The sequence below is a fragment of the Trachemys scripta genome, chromosome 6 (genome assembly GCF_013100865.1).
Source record: "Trachemys scripta elegans isolate TJP31775 chromosome 6, CAS_Tse_1.0, whole genome shotgun sequence".
NCBI classification, from domain to species: domain Eukaryota; kingdom Metazoa; phylum Chordata; order Testudines; family Emydidae; genus Trachemys; species Trachemys scripta.
Window position 1 is genome coordinate 114,601,028 of NC_048303.1, and position 13,337 is coordinate 114,614,364.

Here is a 13,337-nt window from a genome sequence, read left to right on the forward strand (position 1 = left end):
CAAGCCGGGCCTTAAAAACCTCTAAGGATGGAGATGGAGTCAGGGAATCTCAGGCAGGGAGAGACAGTCCATTCCTTCCTATGCATCATGAATACAAATGTTTACAAAGTTCCAGTCAGTTCCCCCTATGCAAACCCAGTCATGTCAGTGAGGTTGCACAGATGTCCCTGAATCCACATAGCCAAGATTGAGAAAAAGCGAGTTAGGCTAAATGGAGTTGCCCTGAAATACCAAGAAGAGCATCTGCTTATTGTCAGGTATTCCATGGTTAACCTGTGTTTTATTTTTTGCTTCTCTGAAATCCCAGTTAACTGCCCTTTGGGTACCTATTATTCTCTGGAGCACCGCACTTGTGAAAGCTGCTGGACTGGATCCTATCAAGATGAGGAAGGGCAGCTGGAATGCAAAAGTTGCCCATCCGGTAGCTATACCGAATACCTCCACTCCAGGAGTATCTCTGAATGTAAAGGTGCGAGCTCAGCGTTCAGAAAATCGCTTTTAAAGTTGACTTCTAATGCTTGAAACTACCGAGCATTGCAAAATGTAACTAGAATAGCACCATAGAAAATTAAAAGGATTGTTGTGTTACTTTATGGCTTTTGCTCCTGTGTGGGTACATATGGGGAGGGGAGAATACCAAGGTATTGAGAAGATATCTAGAATGCCATTGCTTGTACCTCTTAAGTGTCAGTGGAGCAGGCTGCTAGGGCCAGCAGTGCTTGACACCTGAAAGGTGGTGTAGCTCAACAGGTTGAGAGCCAGGGACCTCTTTGCCTCAGTTAATATTCACAGGCTGAGAGAGTGCATGTTGCAACACTGAAAGGGAAGTGTATACATAGTGCTAATCTTAGTACACGTCTCCCTGCCAACATCCTCTACACCTCCCAGGCAATAATACCTCTTGGCACTGTCATTTCTGTGTCCCACCTTGCACCGTTCTGCCTCGAAGCCACAAGAGAGCTCTCACTTTGCACCTTGTATATGAAATAACGATTGGTATTTTCTAGTTACAGTTGTTTAATTGGCTTTGTTAGTTAAAATATGAATTGCTAACAATAAACAATCTGCAGCAGATTGGAATATAATACACTATAGCGAGTTTATATCTTGCAAATACACTATCAGTAATTTGCAGCCCACCAGCCATCACAGAATTGCATTTTCTTCATTCTGTGCGTTGCACATTTCATTGTACAGCCTGTGGTTTAGACGTGTCCATGAAACTAATGAACAACCTCAGAATAAATGAAATGCATTTAGAGAGGGGATTGATGCTATGTGCTGTCTGTACTTTGCTTAACACCGCACAGAGCACTGTCTTCTGGTTTACAAATGTCCTGGTAGCTCTTTCTTTCAAGGGTTGCCTGTCAATATATTATAAAGTGTTACCTTTATTTTTAGGGGACAGGAGACATACTTTATGTTAGATATTGCTTAGCCTTATGCCTAATCTTTATATATTATTTTGCCCTTTAGCTCAGTGCAAGCAGGGAACGTACTCACCTAATGGTCTTGAAACCTGTGAGTCGTGTCCTCTTGGCACATATCAACCTGTATTTGGATCGAAGAACTGCATCGCCTGTCCAGAAAACATGTCAACAGTGAAAAGAGGAGCTGTGGATATCTCAGCATGTGGAGGTTTGTGAAGACAAGGCCAGTGAAATTCCTGAAAACAAAATGTTGCTAAATACCATCCACGATAGCCCCATTTATCTGACCTCTGGCTACCTCCAGCTCCTGGCTGACTGCAGTGCAGTTATGTCACCCAGCAGCAGTGTACATAATTTTTTGTTGCATATCAAACACCTGTTTTTCTGAAAGATTTCAGAGATGGGGTTGTGCTGTATGCACACAGAATTCTAGGGTAAGCCCTGTGTCAGATATCCAGATGGCGATGTGATAATAAAATGTTTTCTTTTTTATTTATAGAAAACACTACTAGATGTTTTGTAACAATCATGCAGACAATAGCCAGTCATTTTGTGAGTCAAAATCCTGAGGTCCTTACTCAGTTTTTACTAAGTCTGCTTTCAAAAGTAAACTACCGTCAATGGGTTCTGTCTTGGCCTACGCCCCTTTGGGGCAGTCGCACCCCAAGGGCTCATGAGGAGAACAGTCCACAGTGAGAGTGGGACAGGGAAGAGAATCTGTCTCCAAGTCTTGACCTTGTTGAAAATATGTTTGTGCATTGCAAGGACTGCAGTGTGGGGTGTTTGGTTGAATTTGAGAACTGTCTACGTAGGAACAAAGATTACATGGAAACATTTCTCTGGTTTTATAAAGAGCTTATTTGGGGCCATAGTTAAACTGAGTGACCCTTTAAATAAGCACACATTTGGTTGCGAAATTCTCATGATTATTGGCCTAGTCTTGTAGGACTAAGGCAAAAACTGCCTTATGATGGTGAGGAAAAGATTGTGTAGTAGGAGCCAGCAGTCATTAGAGTTTGTTTTGCACTTTGCAGTACCTTGTCCAGCAGGGGAATTCTCTCGCTCTGGTCTAATGCCTTGCTACCCCTGCCCCCGGGACTACTATCAACCAGACCCAGGAAAGTCCTATTGCTTATCTTGTCCCTTTTATGGGACAACTACGATCATTGGTGCCAGATCCATCACAGACTGTTCAAGTAAGTTGATTAATTTTCTCCAGAGAACGTGACTGAGGGGGAGCAGGATCTGGCCCTTAGTGAAAATTGGGTCCATTCAAAGGAAGAATAGACCATTCTCCTTCCACAATGTTCGCCACATATTTCTACCAATGCAGCACCCGTGCTATTCCTTTCCTGGGTTATCTCTGAGTTATCAGAAGCTGACAGTCACACCCAATTGTGGATGATTGTGTGATATGGATTAAGGTTCCCTAACAGAGCCTAGATTGTAACCTTATTGGAAACAATGAGAGTTTTGCCTTTGGCCTATAAAAACTACCTTGACAGACTAACGTGATTTATGTGACTATCTAAGCTCTAAGTCAGACTGGAGAGGAATAAGTCTAACGAGTGAATTCACCACAGTGCCCCACCCTTTCTTCTTTTATTATAGATGTTCATGTTTTGGAATTGAATGTGTTTTTACTGTAAGTTTTGGTATTTATTCCCACAAATCCACTTCCCTCATAGCATTTTTTAAATGCATCAATGCAATGCAATTAGGGTCTTGTCAAGCTGCATTAACAGCTGCTTTCATAATAATCCTGTTTAGGTTTTGGCTCTACTTTCACAGCGGCCGAGGAGAGTGTAATGGTACCAGTCTCTCCAGAAAATATCAGCAAGCAGTACAAAGTCAGCAGTCAGGCAAGGACAATATTTTTTTTTTTTAATGATGCTAGCTCTAATGGAAGCAACAGAGTATCTGATGCCAATATTAAATGGCTAATGCCTTCCAGAGTATAATTGTGATACTGAGTTTACTTTCCAAACTAGGCAGCTATAATTACCATGGGGGCTACCTTTATTTGATTAAAGTGATCAAACATTGTGCCCTATAACTCCATAGCTGGCTTATATATATATATTAGTCCTTAATTAACGGCCTTATGCAGCAGAAATAAAAAAAACTGTATTCACATTTTCTAATAATCTCTTCCACTCAATGGTAATTTAATAGTGATTCACTAAAATATTGTATTTTAAAATTCTACTACAATAATAGAACAGTAGTATTTGGGAGAAGGAGATTTGATCCAGTCAAAGGCAGTCTTAGGTTTAGAAGCATGATAACATTAGCCTGTCATAAAAAATTTCACTAAACTTTTATTAAAAAAAAAACATAAAACCCCCAACTCCTTGCAGTTGTCAGGTCTGCCCCTCATCTGATCAGTAGCTCCTGTGCTGGTGATCAGTGTCTCTTTTATTTGGTCTCTTTTTCATTTTAGTCTTCCAGGAGATTACTTCTGGCTTCCAGGTTCTGGTTCTGAAGTATTTATTTTCATTTATTTGTTTTGATTTATATAAATTTAAGAAGAGATGTCAGATAAGTCAGGTATGACCCATTCTGCAAATCCTTTCTCCTGTGATTAGCCCTCTCAAAATACATGGGACCACTCACATGAGTGGAGACTGTTCCCAGGACTGTGGGTTTGCATGAAAGGCCCCCATTGTTGTAACTCAGAAAAGACCACCCTGTCTCAGAATCAGGTTGTGAGAAGCTACATTACATGAATAAAGTTGGTAAGTGATAAATTAGACCTGAACTATTAGCTTATAATACATGCAGTCCACAAACTTAGGCCTCAATACAGCAAGCATGGGAGTTTTCCCATTTAAGTCAATAGGACCATTCATGTACTTAGTTAAGCACATGCTTGAGTGATTTGCTGAAGTGAGGCCTGCTACCGAAGTACAAATAAATAACAATAACTAGAATGCTAACATCTGAAAAAGTCCCTTTCGTGCCACTAGCTTCAGGTATTTATTTCTGTATTTTTTAGATTAGGGGTGGCTAAAATACAGCCTGTAGGCCTAATGCAGTCCACAGTGTGCCCTGAACTCACCTCTCCCAGTAACTACAGATGGCTAATGGCAGGGATACATTACCAACCTCTGTGGAGAGGAACGGAATGAAAAAGAAATGTTAGAGAACTGTGGGGTAAAGCCATTTTTTTTTAAATGCTGTTACATGTCAGTTATTGTTAGGTTCTGTAGAGAAAGAGCTGCAAACATCTAGTAACTGTTAAGTAGAGCACCCAAAACTCCCATTACAAGTATTAACTTCAGCTGTCTAGATGCTTCCTCCATGGAGCAAAGAATGGTTAAGGGGGAAATTGACCTCAGAGAAGGCACTTGCTGTAGAAACTTGCTGGAAAATTGCTGCTAATGAATAGTCTCACAGTTCAGCACATCACTTAGATTTTATGTTATAAACTGTGAGTTCAGATTGTTTTACACAATTACAGACAAAAGATACACATACTCTATAAAGAAAGTAAAATCCTAAGAGTAATGAACAAGTCAATGAATAAAGACAGAATTTGTGTCACAGACATATGGAGCGCTAAAAGGTTATGACCATGAGTTAGAGGTTTGCTAGGTACAGTGAAGTAGTTTGCTGTTTAGATTTGGAATAGATATTTGTCTATGTAATACACATAGTTGTATCTCCATGTCTTTGATAACTGTACTGTTCCCATCTGTGACAGGTTTTTCATGAATGTTTCCTGGAACCATGCCATAATAATGGCACATGCAAACAACTTGGAAGTGGTTACATTTGCATGTGCCCACCTGGATACACAGGTAACGTGTGTGTATGTAAGGGGACATTATTTCATCATGTGAGGTAGTTAGAAAGTTCTGTTCTGAGGGGAAATTATAACTCCCAGCAGAAAAAGCAGATAATATAATTAATGGAAATCACTATTGCTGACACAGGTTATTCATTATTCTTCATATTTAAAAAAAAAATGAAGAACTGTTCCCTTTGTTGTTGTGTGGTTTATCTCAGTGTTTGTTCTCTAAGAGAGATTTTCAAAAGGCTCATGTTGGCCTATACCCCGGGTAGGCAACCGGTGGCATGCGTGCCAAAGGCGGCACACGAGCTGATTTTCAGTGGCACTCACACTGCCCGGGGCCTGGCCACCGGTCCGGGGGGCTCTGCATTTTCATTTAATTTTAAATGAAGCTCCTTAAACATTTTAAAAACCTTATTTACTTTACATACAACAATAGTTTAGTTATATATTATAGACTTCTAGAAAGAGACCTAAAAATGTTAAAATGTATGACTGGCACGCGAAACCTTAAATTAGAGTGAATAAAAGACTCGGCACACCACTTCTGAAAGGTTGCTGACCTCTGGCCTATATTGTCTCCTATTGGCGTTAATGGTAACATCCCCATTTACTTTAATGTGAGCAGCATCAGACCAAGACTGAATATATTTGAAAATCCCACCCCTTGACCACAACTGTGATCAGCAAGGACCGACAAACTCACACTGCAGTCCATTAATCCCATTAGGTCCGCCTTTGCATGTATCCATTGTGAGCTCTGCAGTTGCTCCAAAGCAACTGGGTATGTTATATTCCCCAATGATTTTTTTTTTTAAAGGTAGAAATGTGCTACGTTTGAAGATCTGGAGTTGATCAGCGTGTATTTTATTATTGCGTGATCTGCACTGTACGTTTCTGATAGCAATTGTCACAGGTCTCTGGTAAATTGCTGTGTTTTTAAAGCAAAGATAATGGTCTGTAATGCCCTCTGTGTTTCTGAGTGATTTAATCATACTTTCTTTCTGTGTTCTCAGTTGTGATCCTGCTTTGTTTTTCAATTTAGGCTTAAAGTGTGAAAAGGAGATTGATGAGTGCAAGTCAACCCCTTGCCTCAATAATGGAGTTTGCAAAGATGGCATTGGGGTGTTCATTTGCCAGTGCCAACCAGGCTATAGAGGTGACAGAAGCGATTTAATTGCTTTATAACTCCTCTTTGTAAGGGTGCCAGTTACATGTTGCATAAATAAAATGGACCTGTTAGGGTTATGCTTATTTCTTCAGTGACTTCCATGGAATTATAACAGGGGTGAATCTGGCCTATTATTAGACAGAGAAAACCTTTGGTGTAGGTGAATATTTTGTGAAGTAAAAGGATTAATATTCAAGGTGTGTGTGTGTGTGTGTGTGTGTGTGTGTAGTAACACTTCTGTTCCTAAAAAGGGAATAACAGTGAAGAAATATTAATGAGGCACTTTTGTGGAAAAATGCTAATGAAACCTAATATTGTAAGGCCTTGATTCAGCAAGACACTTGTTCAGTTGCCTAACTTCAAGCATGTGAGTAATTCTATGGATGCCTAATTGATACTTTTTCATCTTTTTTCTTAGAACAGGAACATTATTGAAAACACGCACACACTCTCTCTCTTTCTCTCTCAACAGCACTTTTCACATGCTTGAAGTCTGGCACCTGCTTTTGTACCTTGCTGAATCGAGGTGTTAACTTATTTTATCATTAAATTGCTGATTATCAAATAGGTATCCTCCTTCTATGCACAGATATAAAAAGACCTAGTATTTTCCACCTAAGCAGTCCCTACCCTATATCACATTGTCCTATAAAAGCTTTTTATAATCAAGATGAATTAAAATTATACATGTGCTGCTGAATGCTTTTTAAACGTTGAGCTCCACTGCCTCCAAAGTCTCAATAACTATGTGTATGGATGGGCAACTGTTCACATTGAATTGCATCCTTGAAAGAATTTATCTCCTGCTCTCAATAACCTTTTATGAGAAATATTTTGCCATTATGGCTTTCAAAACCGATCACTACAGGATATGTACCATGTATGTATTAAAATACTGTGTATATCATATCTTGTAACTATTATTGCTTGAAGGTTTACTGTGTGAGGAGGATATAAATGAATGCAGGTCCAACCCGTGTGTGAACGGAGCACTTTGTGTTGATGACATCAATGCTTATCACTGCACATGTGCAGAAGGATTCACAGGTAAGCTGTATTTCTTGATTGATTTAGTTTTTATTTATTTGAACCAGAAAAATTTTACCTTATGCTCACTAAGAAGTACTGTGTAATTCAAAATTATCTCCATAGATTTGCTATAGGTGTGCATTGATCTAGGCATGTGTAGTATTTAGATGAGAAGGTTGTGGTCTGGTGGCTTCGAACACATGACTGGGAGTCAGGAGATCTGGTTTCTGTTCCCAACTGTGTATGAGCTTGAGCAAAGAATAGTAATATTCATCTTGATGAAATACTTCTGAGTTGATATACAAGTGTTAAATACTTTTATTATTTATTTATTTATTATTATATAGCAGCATATCCATGGGCCAAAGCCTCCCCATCTCTGTTAGAAGTTGCTTCCCATCCCATTTAGCTCTGCAACTTTCTGTTGCTTTGTCTCATGTTAAGGAATGATTTTCTTTTCCTGGGTTTCCAGATTGCCACAAAGCTTTGACTTTCAATCTTACGCAGTTTCTGCAACTTTGCATATCTCACAACTTGAAACTTGATGCACAATTAAACTCCTGGATGGTTTTCTTAAAAAAGTAAAAGGTTCCAACCTCATTTCCATTTTAGCAATACATTCTCTTCTCTGTATCTCTCATCATTTACTCAGAATGGTCTCAGCTTCTGATTGTGTGTGTGCTTTTAATATATCCTTGGGGCCCATCCTGCACTCTTCACACACCCAACTTCCTGGGAATGTATGGGTTCATGGGAATTTTGGTGTTGAAAGATCCAGCCCTTAACCCATATTGGAACCTGAGTATCGTTACTTTACCACTTACAAACTGACAGATGAGACATACTTCTTATTTGAAGAGCCCAACTTACTAACAAAGTTGGTAGCGCTCATTTCTGTACATTCCCAGAAAAAGTTTGTTTTTTAAAATGTTGACAAATGTGTAATGAGGGTTTTATTTCTATAACTGTGAAGCTGATTCCTGCATCTCCTCTACAGTTGCATCCAATCAATGCAATACATTTTATGCTAAGGAAAAAAGCCAGCCACTCAACTAATCTGTTGTTGGCCGTTCCCCAAAGAATTCTGTATAATTTTAATTGTCTTCTGGATTTGTCAGAGACACCGAATCCTGGAAATTGGTTCCTGATTGTTCCTAACAGATTTTGAATCTTTTTAAATTGAATGTAAAGCTTTGCTTTGGTCTCTCTCTTCCCAGGCACTCGCTGTGAAACGGAGGTGAATGAATGCCTTTCAAACCCATGTCAAAACAAGGGCATTTGTGAGGATCGGATCAGGAGTTTCCACTGCAAGTGCCTTCCTGGGTTTACTGGCGTCTTGTGTGAAAAAAACATTGATGAGTGTCTCAGCAGACCCTGTAAGAATGGAGCCACATGCAAAGATGGTATCAACAACTTCAGGTGAAAAATTGCTGACGGACTTCCTGTAATAAGCAAAGCCAGATGTGCTGCAGTGTCTGGGTTTCCCCAAAGATTTTAGCAAAGGCTATAGGGCTAATCTGTCAAGTGGTCTCAACATGCACCCCAGTGTGGGAGAAAGGTGGATATTTAAAAAGAAAAAAAATGTGATGGTGTTATTTTAGCTTTTGTTAAAGGTGTGATAGATAGTGAGGAGAATGTGGCGGGGGAAGGGTAGAAAGTGAGAGTGCCTTAGGGCTGCCACCCTTACAGTGTGAGGAAACTTACACGGTACTATTTTCCTGAATCAGTTTCCCCCCAGGCTGTATTGGCATGGGGAAGGGGGGAAGGAGACCCGTGGCGTTTTTTAACGTCCTATTACAGCATTGAACAATGATCATCAATTTGTGTATCCCACATGATCAAGTTTCCTGTGATTGTTGGGCTGGGGGAAGATATGGGCATTGATGGACCTCAGCCCTTCCTGTCTTCTATTTTTATGTTTCATCAAGATGAACCTGGACCAAAAAGTTTGTTTCTGGATCCAGATCAGAACTTCTCTGGTGTTTATGGGTGTTCTGCTCTGGTCCATTTTACAGAAAAGGACCCGTCGTGAATTTCAAGGTTCCATACTATTGGAGTGCCTTTCTAATGTTCTGGCTTTTTGTAATGTAACTGGATCTCTCGTGGAAACAAAGAGTGCCTCCAGCCTACAGATGTGTGAGCTTTAAAAGCGGCCACAATAGAAGAATGTTTTTTGTTTTCATCCTCAGGTGTCAATGTGTGACAGGGTACACAGGCCTGCACTGTGAAGTGAACATCAATGAGTGTGGATCCAATCCCTGTTTAAACCAAGCTACCTGTGTGGATGCCTTGAACTCGTACATTTGTAAATGTCCCCCTGGCTTTACAGGCAGCAGGTGTGAAACAGGTACACAGGACCACAGTGTCAGCAAAAGGTGGCTTGACAAAGCTTCTGGGCAAGAATGATGCCAGCTGAGTTAATACCATATGGCTTCTCTATACAGCGGCTAGCAGGGTGGGGTTTCAATCCTGAGCAAAGCCGTTGCAAGCTACAGCAGTACAAATAATAATAATAATAATTAATTTCAAATGTAGCCTGTAAATACAAAGTAACGTCCTGCATGCTAGCAAACAATATTTTGATAATGTTTTTCTTTGCTTAAAAGCACAGTACCCTTTCTGCCGTGCACTACAGGCCTGTGAAGTTCAATTTCAGCTTCTTTCACGTGTCCTAGTTATTAAGCTCTTTGTACTTCACATACGACTCATGATGCTTTGCATCAGAAAGTCACAGATATCGTGGTAACAAAGGTCATAAGGCTTCCACTATACAGTCTTAAAGTTAACTGGTCAAATTCCAACCTGGTGAGATTCCTTTGACTTCAGCAAGGTTACAGCAGAGACAAATCTGGCTCAATAACATTTCTGTTTTAGACAAGACATTAACCTTTGATACCTTCTACTCCTATGTGGTGGATCTTCAGATGGAAGTTAAAGATCCACTGGCAATTTTTAGGAAGGGGCAGGAGACATGCTGGTCATCTGTGCATCATCCCCTCTCTCAGTAGAACAGTTTCTAGTGTCCAGGGCTTTATGAGAACTACTACTGAATGCGTAATGGGTGCTGCATTTGCACAGAACATGCATTTTATTTCTTTGTAAAGCACCTTGCAATACCTTGAACATGAAAGACACAAATTCTATTCCATAACTGCACAATATACTTTTTAATTCCATAAAGAACCATGCATCTATTTGGTCCCATTTTATCCACAGGTCCTATCAGGCACTTTTGGATTTAGGATGGCCAGATGGACATATTAGTTGTATGAGAGAGGACCAAAAGGCTCATCCAATGTTGTGAAAGGTTCATGTTCATTATCTACCAGAAAATTACAAGATTTTTTTTTTTGTGCTTCTTAAACCCGGCATCTTTTCTAGGTATTGAAAGCTCCATGTGAACACCTTGTAGGTTAGAAATAAAATATTTCTAGTTCTGTCCAGTTGAAAGCAAATACTTTTAGCCTGGTTGTGGTTAGTTCTATTGCATTTGATTAAGCTTCATTTAATTTGTTGATACATTTGCACGAATGTAGATCTGAAAATTGTTCTTGTTTGTTGCAGAACAGTCCTCCGGTTTTAACCTGGATTTTGAAGTGTCTGGTATCTATAGCTATGTCATGCTTGACAATATTCTCCCATCACTTGGTGATATCACCTGTGCATTCTGGATGAGATCAACTGACACTACTAATTATGGGACTCCAATTTCTTATGCAGTGGAGAATGGAAGTGACAATGCATTTCTGCTAACAGATTACAATGGGTAAATCAATCAATAGTATTATTATCTTTCTTCCTAGATTATAACTGCATTTTAATTGATAGAGAGGAGTCTAAACTAAAACACCAAATTCCAATGATACATGTCTTTGGGGAAGTTCATAGCTGAATCTGAATCAAAACTGTGTAGCTGGAGTTGCCCTTTCTTACTGATTTTTCCCTGTGATTAATTCCAAAACCACTTTTTGGGGCATTGGTGTCTGCAACAAAGTAGCGATGCTCAGAAGGCAGAATATTTCTTCCTGTCTTTTTTTACACAGAATAAAAAAGATGTATTTAATGTAATATTTACATAAAAAAGGAGCTTATCAGCAGGCATATTGATTGCTGTGACCCTCTGGCCATGGTCTGCGAGATATCAAGAACAACTCAAGTTTAGGAATCCACTGAAAAACATGACTGAAACTCCTTTTTGTGGTAATATTTACAGAGCTAAACATGTGGAAATTGCCCCTGTCTGTGAGTATGATCATGATGACCCATGTCTTCTCTTTGGGAACAAATATGGCAGCAGGGATTTCCTGTGTGAGCTGGGGAAACTTAACCTCCTTCAGTAAATTACTTTTCCTGTGTAGGGAGAAGCCAGCAGGAAGAAAACTTTATTTTCTTGAAAGAGAATGTTATATCTATTAAACCTCTGCATGTCATTGAATGTGCCTTGGTATCTGCTTTTTATGCAGCTGGGTTCTTTATGTGAATGGGAAAGAGAGGATCACAGATTGTCCCTCTGTGAATGACGGCAACTGGCATCACATTGCAGTCACCTGGACATGCATGAATGGAGCCTGGAATGTGTATATTGACGGGAAGTTGTCTGATGGAGGCAGAGGTCTATCTGTAGGATCAAAAATCCCTGGTATATCTTGTTAACGTTTGTTTGGCTCTGTTTCTTTTCTCTTGTTATTGTAGGGCTTGCAAGGCTTGGAAGGTTTTGTTTATTTCTGTGTTCAGCATTTGTGTAGAACTGAATTCTTTCATCCTTCTTCAGGCTGGATAGTACCTTAGTCCATGAGTAGTCTCTCATTGCAACTAATGGGAATATTCATGGGGTAAGGTCTCATACAAGCTGTGTAAGGATGGCAGAATCCTGCCCATAGAAGAAATGCATTGACTAAATTGACTAGAGAATGTTTTAGTGAGAAATGATCTCATAACTGGATGTCTGTGTTAAACTCAGGAGTGATTTTGGTTTGGAAGCGTGTACTTAGAGGTTTTTTCTTCATAATTTTCAGGCCTATTTTTGGAGTTTAGTTTCAGTAATATTTCTTCCTCACAGTATATGACATGTTTTTTACATTTGCTAGAATATGAATGACAGACCTGTTTTATGTCCACTTCTTTCATTGTTTCCTTTGATATGAGGAAGAAATTAGGATTCGTTTATTGTTAGAACTTAATCCTTTCCCCGCTGAAATCAGTGACAGAACTCCCCATGACTGCAACTGGAGGATGATCAAGCCCTTAACTACCTGCTTGAAAATGAAAGACACTTAACCAGTTACATACAGTATTTGGAGTATTTTCCATTCAGAGCAACTGTCGCATTGTAGCATTAAAAGAACATGCAACACGTTATTGCATGGGAGAACCAAAGAGCAGTGGAAGGTCCATGCTTTCCAGAGAAAAGTACTGGTCATTTAAAATCTTTTAACTTCATAGCCCGCAGAATGAATATACCATTTTAGAACAGTCTTCTCAGAAACATGGTTTCTATTTTTAATGGTGAAGCTCCTGCAGGTTTCTGTGCTCCCTCTGTCCATTCCCAATCACACTGTGGCTCTCTCCGAAACCTGGGCACAAGACAGAAAGGCATGTGGCACCTCTGTCCTCACTCGCATGCCTGCGTGATGCCACCCACAAACTGGGTCTCCAATGTTAGTACTAATATTAGATGAGATCAAACAGAATTTACTTGTGTGGGGCGTTACAGCGTTTACCATCAAGTCTTACATGTGGTTCAGTTGTTCGGAATCAAATGCTCCTTTTTTCTACATGGCATTTTAACTCTTTGAATAGTTTTGAAACATTGAGAAGGGATCATTTAAAGCAACAGTTAACCAACTGTTACTGCGAAATATCCTATGCCAATTAATAATTCATAATTACATTATGAATTGTGTTGTAATCT

At 39.6% G+C, this 13,337-nt stretch overlaps 1 protein-coding gene across 1 annotated transcript in view; it reads left to right on the plus strand.

Annotated features, from left to right (window-relative positions):
* SVEP1 (sushi, von Willebrand factor type A, EGF and pentraxin domain containing 1) overlaps positions 1 to 13,337 on the plus strand; it is a 172,050-nt gene that overhangs the window by 88,722 nt on the left and 69,991 nt on the right. Inside the window, exons 17-27 of the mRNA XM_034774932.1 lie at positions 308 to 469; positions 1,477 to 1,638; positions 2,465 to 2,626; positions 3,201 to 3,292; positions 5,137 to 5,233; positions 6,272 to 6,385; positions 7,331 to 7,444; positions 8,644 to 8,845; positions 9,616 to 9,773; positions 10,991 to 11,192; positions 11,890 to 12,065. Coding sequence (XP_034630823.1) covers positions 308 to 469; positions 1,477 to 1,638; positions 2,465 to 2,626; positions 3,201 to 3,292; positions 5,137 to 5,233; positions 6,272 to 6,385; positions 7,331 to 7,444; positions 8,644 to 8,845; positions 9,616 to 9,773; positions 10,991 to 11,192; positions 11,890 to 12,065 — 1,641 coding nt within the window. The remainder of the gene's footprint in view (positions 1 to 307; positions 470 to 1,476; positions 1,639 to 2,464; positions 2,627 to 3,200; positions 3,293 to 5,136; positions 5,234 to 6,271; positions 6,386 to 7,330; positions 7,445 to 8,643; positions 8,846 to 9,615; positions 9,774 to 10,990; positions 11,193 to 11,889; positions 12,066 to 13,337) is intronic.